General features: G+C 37.4%; 1 protein-coding gene across 1 annotated transcript in view; it reads left to right on the top strand.

Annotated features, from left to right (window-relative positions):
* LOC128644648 (inter-alpha-trypsin inhibitor heavy chain H2-like) overlaps positions 1–8,812 on the top strand; it is a 20,411-nt gene extending 11,599 nt beyond the window's left edge. The window contains exons 3-5 of the mRNA XM_053697174.1: positions 3,315–3,344; positions 5,909–6,081; positions 8,662–8,812. Of these exons, the coding sequence (XP_053553149.1) occupies positions 3,315–3,344; positions 5,909–6,081; positions 8,662–8,812 (354 nt within the window). The remainder of the gene's footprint in view (positions 1–3,314; positions 3,345–5,908; positions 6,082–8,661) is intronic.
* The last annotated feature ends 399 nt before the right edge of the window (positions 8,813–9,211 follow it).

Raw genomic sequence — 9,211 nt, 5'->3', positions numbered from 1 at the left:
TAAGTTCAAAGGGCTAGATTACAAGTGAAACACTAATTATAGCGCACCAAATATTGATGGACCACACTACCATTAGCGTGCAATTTTGATATTAATTACTACATTGAAAGTACTGGCTGCACTCGAGTGAAGCTGACCGCAGTAACCTTTCTCTGTTACCACGGTCAACCTCACTCAAGCTCAACCTGTACTTTCAAGAATATTTAGCGCACCGAGTCCTGAAGCAAACAGTAAGGGTTGTTAAAAAAAGTGGCACAAACACATCCAAAAAACATTAAACTAAAGTATTACACACACACATATACACTTTTTAATGAAAATATATCATTTAAATATTAATAAAAAGGTTTTAGGTTTAATAAGAGTTAAAAAGGGATATTGTATATGGCAAGTATTTAAGTAGAAAGGGTTCCAATGTGTGTATGTGTATATATAAATATTTATATATATATATATATATATATATATATATATATATATATATATATATATATATATATATATATACACATTTGTATAGTTGTGTGTATATATGTGTAAATATGTATGTGCACATACAGTTTCAAGAAAAAATATGTGAACCCTTTGGAATGATATGGATTTCTGCACAAATTGGTCATAAAATGTGATCTGATCATCATCTAAGTCACAACAATAGACAATCACAGTCTGCTTAAACTAATAACACGCAAAGAATGAAATGTTGCCATGTTTTTATTGAACACGCCATGTAAACATTCACAGTGCAGGTGGAAAAAGTATGTGAACCCCTAGATTAATGACATCTCCAAGAGCTAATTGGAGTGAGATGTCAGCCAACTGGAGTCCAATCAATGAGATGAGATTGGAGGTGTTCATTACAGCTGCCCTGCCCTATAAAAAACACACACCAGTTCTGGGTTTGCTTTTCACAAGAAGCATTGCCTGATGTGAATGATGCCTCGCACAAAAGAGCTCTCAGAAGACCTACGATTAAGAATTGTTGACTTGCAAAAACCTGTAAAGGGTTATAAAAGTATCTCCAAAAGCCTTGCTGTTCATTAGTCCACGGTAAAACAAATTGTCTATAAATGGAGAAAGTTCAGCACTGCTGCTACTCTCCCTAGAAGTGGCCGTCCTGTAAAGATGACTGCAAGAGCACAGCGCAGACTGCTCAATGAGGTGAAGAAGAATCCTAGAGTGTCAGCTAAAGACTTACAAAAGTCACTGGCAAATGCCAACATCCCTGTTAGCGAATCTACAATACGTAAAACACTAAACAAGAATGGATTTCATGGGAGGATACCACAGAGGAAGCCACTGCCTGTCCAAACAAAACATTGCTGCACAGTTTGCACAAGAGCACCTGGATGTTCCACAGCTGGCAAAATATTCTGTGGACAGATGAAACCAAAGTTGAGTTGTTTGGAAGAAACACACAACACTATGTGTGGCATAAAAGAGGCACAACACACCAACATCAAAACCTCATCCCAACTGTGAAGTATGGTGGTGGAGGCATCATGGCTTGGGGCAGCTTTGCTGCGTCAGGGCCTGGACGGATTGCTATCATCGAAGGAAAAATTAATTCCCAAGTTTATCAAGACATTTCCCAAGTTTATCAAGGCCATCTGTCTACCATCTGAAAGCTCAACAGAAGATGGGTGTTGCAACAGGACAATGACCCAACGCATAGAAGCAAATCAACAACAGAATGGCTTAAAAAGAAGAAAATACGCATTCTGAAGTGGCCCAGTCAGAGTCCTGACCTCAACCCATTGAGATGCTGTGGCATGACCTCAAGAAAGCGATTCACACCAGACATCCCAAGAATATTGCTGAACTGAAACAGTTCTGTAAAGAGGAATGGTCAAGAATTACTCCTGACCGTTGTGCACGTCTGATCTGCAACTACAGGAAACGTTTGGTTGAAGTTATTGCTGCCAAAGGAGGTTCAACCAGTTATTAAATCCAAGGGTTCACATACTTTTTCCACCTGCACTGTGAATGTTTACATGGTGTGTTCAATAAAAACATGGCAACATTTCATTATTTGTGTGTTATTAGTTTAAGCAGACTGTGATTGTCTATTGTTGTGACTTAGATGATGATCAGATCACATTTTATGACCAATTTGTGCAGAAATCCATATCATTCCAAAGGGTTTACATACTTTTTCTTGCAACTGTATACATACATACAGTATATACACATATATGCACATAAATACACACACACATATATATATATATATATATATATATACACACACACACGTTTTAACCCTTCCCAGTCAAATACCTTGAAACTTTCAATAAAATTTATATTCATTTTTAATGTGTTTTGAAAAAAATACTTTAAATTCCAATGTTCTGAACATAGAATTTTTTTTCTTTTAAAATAAAAATGTCTCTATATGTATGTGTGTTATTCTTAACTCACTTCGGCTTTAGCGCAGTTAATATAACGAGGTGTCGGGCTAGCGTGTGAGCAATATTGCAGAAGATTAGTAAGAAAATAGTAATTTTACTATATTTTTATGTATTTATTTTTTAGATTGCTTTTATTTATTCCAAGTGGATGGCATTAAATAAGGTGTGAATGCAACAGTAATGTTAGTACTTCAGTTAAACCATCTCCATGGCAATGTGCATGTATACAGGGGTTAGTGAACGCTCCTATTCATGTAAAGGGAGAGGGTGATTGCAGCTTCTCATTGGCTGTCACAGTCAAAGAGAAAAATAGAAAAACCCGTGAATTGGCTGCAGAAAGTGTATTTGGAAAAAAAAATATGAAAAACAAATATTAATGCTATTGATAAGCAAAGTAGCGGTGTAAAATCCAACATCCTTTTAATCAAATAAGAGGTCAGTGTTTAATTTTATGCTAATGTTATCACATGTTCCAGGCTGCATTATAAGTACTTTGGAATTATTTGATGTAGCTCATTTGCATTTAACAATTATTGCGTGATGTCATACATCGTAGTGAATCTAGAAAAGTCAGCTTTGCTTGTAAGCTGCCACTATTGGCAAAATAACATAACAATGATCTGTATTGTGCCTAGGGTTACCCCCCGTCCTTTAAAATACAGAACACTTATAAGTTACACATGCTGCAGGGTGTGCATGGAGGAATATGAATAGTGCTGTCCAGAAACACAATACATGTTCCTCCCTGCACACCCTGCAGCATGTGTAACTCATAAGTGTCCAGGAAAACATGGCTGAGGTGGCAACCCTAATTGTGCCTGAGTGTGACAACCTATATTCTGCATAGACCTTAATATTCCCCATAACTCTGACATCTAACAGTGTATTGTATTTTTTTTCCAGAGAAGTGTAAGCGATGAAGATGCAGATGAGGTATGTGTTTCTGTTCAATATACATGGTTAATGTTCGATAACGTTAACTGGTACTTATCCAACATATTTGTGCATAGAGTGATATATCTGATTGGAAAGTCATTAAGATTATTTATTGAATACAAGATCCACCATCTCTATAAGTAAAATGGTAGCTAAATGCCTTTAACTATTATGTAGATGTTAGATAATCATAAATTGTGATGAAGACTCATCACCCCCTGGTGCAACAGAGTAAATATGTATGTGCTAGGTAGTCTCTGTAAACATAGAGCTTGTGATAAAGATCTGTCATCCTATGGTGTGTTACTGAGAATGACTATGTGTGTTATGTAGGCTCTGGAAGCACTGGGCTTGGGATGAAGATCCGTCATCCTATGGTGTGTTACTGAGAATGACTATGTGTGTTATGTAGGCTCTGGAAGCACTGGGCTTGTGATGAAGATCTGTCATCCTATGGTGTGTTACTGAGAATGACTATGTGTGTTATGTAGGCTCTGGAAGCACTGAGCTTGTGATGAAGATCCGTCATCCTATGGTGTGTTACTGAGAATGACTATGTGTGCTATGTAGGTTCTGGAAGCACTGGGCTTGTGATGAAGATTTGTCATCCTATGAAGTGTTACTGAGAATGACTATGTGTGTTATGTAGGCTCTGGATGCACTGGGCTTGTGATGAATATCTGTCATCCTTTGGTGTGTTACTGAGAACGACTATGTGTGTTATGTAGGCTCTGGATGCACTGGGCTTGTGATGAAGATCTGTCACCCTATAGTGTTTTACTGATAATGACTATGTGTGTTATGTAGGCTCTGGAAGCACTGAGCTTGTGATGAAGATCTGTCATCCTATGGTGTATTACTGATAATGACTATGTGTGTTATGTAGGCTCTGGAAGTACTGAGCTTGTGATGAAGATCTGTCATCCTATGGTGTGTTACTGAGAATGACTATGTGTGTTATGTAGGCTCTGGAAGCACTGAGCTTGTGATGAAGATCTGTCATCCTATGGTGTGTTACTGAGAATGACTATGTGTGTTATGTAGGCTCTGGAAGTAATGAGCTTGTGATGAAGATCTGTCATCCTATGGTGTGTTACTGAGAATGACTATGTGTGTTATGTAGGCTCTGGAAGCACTGAGCTTGTGATGAAGATCTGTCATCCTATGGTGTTTTACTGATAATGACTATGTGTGTTATGTAGGCTCTGGAAGCACTGGGCTTGTGATGAAGATCTGCATCCTATGGTGTGTTACTGAGAATGACTATGTGTGTTATGTAGGCTCTGGAAGTAATGAGCTTGTGATGAAGATCTGTCATCCTATGGTGTGTTACTGAGAAAGACTATGTGTGTTATGTAGGCTCTGGAAGTAATGAGCTTGTGATGAAGATCTGTCATCCTATGGTGTGTTACTGAGAATGACTATGTGTGTTATGTAGGCTCTGAAAGCTCTGGGCTTGTGATGAAGATCCGTCATCCTATGGTGTGTTACTGAGAATGACTATGTGTGTTATGTAGGTTCTGGAAGCACTGGGCTTGTGATGAAGATTTGTCACCCTATGGTGTGTTACTGAGAATGACTATGTGTGTTATGTAGGCTCTGGAAGCACTGGGCTTGTGATGAAGATTTGTCATCCTATGGTGTATTACTGAGAATGACTATGTGTGTTATGTAGGCTCTGGAAGTACTGAGCTTGTGATGAAGATCTGTCATCCTATGGTGTGTTACTGAGAATGACAATGTGTGTTATGTAGGCTCTGGAAGTACTGAGCTTGTGATGAAGATCCATCATCCTATGGTGTGTTACTGAGAATGATTAGGTGTGTTATGTAGGCTCTGGAAGTACTGAGCTTGTGATGAAGATCTGTCATCCTATGGTGTGTTACTCAAAATGACTATGTGTGTTATGTAGGCTCTGGGAGCACTGGGCTTGTGTGAAGATATATCACCCTATGGTGTGTTACTGAGAATGACTATGTTTGTTATGTAGGCTCTGGAAGCACTGGGCTTGTGATGAAGAACCATCACCCTATGGTGTGTTACTGAGAATGACTATATGTGTTATGTAGGCTCTGGAAGCACTGGGCTTGTGATGAAGAACCATCACCCTATGGTGTGTTACTGAGAATGACTATATGTGTTATGTAGGCTCTGGAAGCACTGGGCTTGTGATGAAGATCCATCACAATATGGTGTATTACTGAAAATTACTATGTGTGTTATGTAGGCTCTGGAAGCAGTTGGCATGTGATGAAGATCTATCATTCACTGTTATATTGATGAGAATGACAATGATTGTTAGGAAGTACAGGGATCTGGATGAATAGAGCTTGTGATAAAGACCCTTATCCCCCATTCTTTACTGAGAATACAGTGAGTTAGGTAGGCTCTGGATAAATAGGGCTTCTGATGAAGACCCATTATGCTCCATGCATTACTGAGAATGACCATGTGTGTTAGGTAAGCTTTGGTGACATTGGGCTTTTCTTACTGACGATCATAACCTTTTACATGGCCATTAAGAGGAGATTCTACTTAACATGGTCTTGGTTTTCTTGCAGGCACTTTCCCAGGATTCTGTCACCCTCTACAGCTACAAAGTGGAATCCACCATCACTTCACATTTTGTTAATACCATGATACGTAGTAAAGTGGTTAACAATGCTCAAAATTCACAGAACCTTGTTTTTGATGTTCAGATACCTAAAGGAGCATATATCAATAACTTTACCATGTAAGTAATACTAGCACTTACAGTGTACCTCCTCATTATATTTTCTTATTGTTATTGTGATTATTTAAAGGGACATTCCAGCCAAAATTGGAATGCACAAAAGTGTATTTCAGTTTTGAATAGAAGCATTTTGCAGTATACATGTATTAGCAAAAATGCTGCTAGTAAAAGCTATAGCTGTTTGAAGAGTGTACTTAAGTATGCTCAGTGCACCAGCATTTTAAACACCTCAATTGCTCAGAGAGCCTTAGGTTTTTGTACCATCGGGTAATTACTCGATTTGTATCATTGCTGATACAATACAAGCTGGGCATTTGCAATATTTATAATGCTGGTGCACTGAGAATATGTAGTTCTGAGTCACATGCACGTGCAGAGAAAAATGCTAACACTAAAATAGTGATAACTTTTATTATAAGCATTTTTAATATATGTTTATTGCAAACATGTTTCTACTCAAAGATGTACCGTAATTGATCTATGTTCATTTAAATTTGACTGGAATGTCCCTTTAAGGGCCATTATCATGAAAATGTTCCATGCTCTAATTCGTAAGATCACTATCAATCCAGCAGCACTATGTGCTTAATGTACTGTTAAATCAGCCGTGCTTGTTGTATATTTGGGTGACAATGGACTAATAAGTATCCTCTAGCCCTGTTTGCATAATATGTAATTTACAAAATTAGAAATATATAAATTTAATATCTCCTCCAAAATTTTTATTTTTTAAAAGGTTTTTCCTGTGCTAAATTAAGTTGTCTTTATCAGCCTTTGAGCAAACTGTCCCTAGAAACTAATTGTGCAAAATGCATTTTCCACATCAATTTAATCAGCTATAAGTAAGCATTGTTTAATGATTAAATAGTGCTCTTTCATAAGCGTGATAGAATAAGCATTTCATTTTTGTTGTTGGTCACAAATTAAGGGCTAGATTACAAGTGGAGCGCTAAATTATTGTGCGCTCGCAAATGGGCAAATTTGCCCATTTATGGGCGCAAGATAATTAATCAGCCATTACAAGTGGCTGGTTATTGCTACCGCAAGCTCACGGTAACAATAAGTGCTTATAAAATGAACCAGATAGCAGCACCTTTATTTTTTAATAACATTACTGCATCAGGCAGTATTTTGGGGCTAAAGTTGGTGGGAGTAGGGTATTAGAAGAAAAAACGGCACTGAAAAGTGCCTTTACATTGCGGTCTAAGGGAAACTGTGTGTTCCCTGTAAATATATATGTATATGCTCATATACATATATATTTATGTGTTAATATGTGTAATCATGTACATCATATATTTATGTGTTAATATGTGTAATCATATATATATATATATTTAAAACTGCTGCAATCATTGGTCTACTTACCCTCTTTGCTTCGCTTGAGGTTCTGATGCCGTCTCTGACGGCATGAGAACAAGGCTCCCATAGGAGCCTATCGAAGCGCGTTCTCTATGAGCACAATGCTTCCCAGAAAATGCGAGCCTGAGGTCACGTTCCCAATGTGTGAACTTGTAATATCATCGTACATTAGCATGCCCTGGTATTACACAGTGGAGCGCAAATATCGCTTTCATGAAAGCAATATTTAGCGCTCCATTTGTACTCTAGCCCTGAATGTTTTATAATGTTAAGTGTGGATATAAGAAACTAAACCACATCATGTTAAACTCCAAGGGATTTAAAGGGAAAGTAAACACCTTGAGATTATAATATAACATTTTTAGTTATATGTAGTAAAACAACCTTTGCAATATACGTTCATTATTTTGCCCCTTTTAATTTAGCTCTGAAAGTTGTAGATTATCTAACTCTCAGACCTGGAAATGCACCCTGCTGGATTCTTAAGGCTAACACTGCTACACATCTGTCCCCTATTTGGCTTCAACAGATAAGTGCTGCAAAACAATTACATTTCATACTAACATTCTGACCATGGCTAGTCTTCTTGTATGCTGACTAAAGCCTGGATTGGTTCCCCAAATAAGGCAAGTGGTGGGTGGAGTTTGGGTATTGAAAAACAAGTTTTCAGCGAACAATATGTTTAATTTGCTTTAAAATGCTTAGACTTGGCTGATTTGTTATCTATAGCAAGACAAATGTCTTGTTATTACAAGGGTGTTACTGTCCCTTTAAGTGTGTCATAAATATGGTTTTGGAAGAAACCATGTTGGCAACAGGTTAATGTAGATATTAGTATGGTATTTATGTGTGCATGTATGTGTGTCTGTGTATATATATATATATATATATATATATACACATTTAGTACAGACCCCACTCCCAGAAACCATGATCCAGTCCCGGGTGCCACCAAATGTATTAACAATTGCACGAAAGAAGAGAACTCCATGGGTCTTATTAAATATCACTTTACTGTTATGTAAACGTTTTCGTTGTTGTTTCAGTTGTGTGTCCGAAAACGTTTACATAACAGTAAAGTGATATTTAATAAGACCCGTGGAGAGCTCTTCTTTTGTGCAATTGTATATAAATATATATTCATTTTATGTTGTGAAATCCATATTTTTGATGTGTAAAAAGTGCTACAGACAAAGTATAACCTTTTTTCTGTTTCAGGAATGTTAACGGCTTCACTTTTAGTGGATCAATTAAAGAGAAGACTGAGGCTAAACGCTTATATTCCAAGGCCAGAGCAAGAGGCCAAGGCAGCCGGATTAATGAGGTAAACGAGGAGGAACTTGCAATATCCTGTACAGGAAGTTCATGAATATAAGAAATACGAGGCTGACAGCAGCAGAAAATCAATAATAGCTTCAGTTGTCTGTAAACTTGCCTCTCATTCTTGCTGACTATACCATTTTCCATTTTGATAATGTAATGCATACATAATGTATAATACCCGCAGTATTAATCTTGTGAAGTGTGTTTGTTGCACTTCCTTCCAGAGAGGTTGGAGGCGCTTGCCTGAGCTTGCAAAATTATATTCTGTGATTGGTTGGTCCCAGATCACTAGCTTATTTCCATCTTTCTCTGATTGGACAAAACATGAATCCCTCTGGATTTTTTTCCAGGGGATTATACCTGAACTGCTCTTGATTTGCAAAAAAAACCTGCAAATTGTGCTAACAAAACAATTGTATTAATTGATTTCAAAACACTTATTTAG

This window comes from Bombina bombina, unplaced genomic scaffold (genome assembly GCF_027579735.1).
Source record: "Bombina bombina isolate aBomBom1 unplaced genomic scaffold, aBomBom1.pri scaffold_2156, whole genome shotgun sequence".
NCBI classification, from domain to species: domain Eukaryota; kingdom Metazoa; phylum Chordata; class Amphibia; order Anura; family Bombinatoridae; genus Bombina; species Bombina bombina.
The sequence above is the reverse complement of the archived record's forward strand: the minus strand, read 5'-3'. Positions and strand labels throughout refer to the sequence as shown.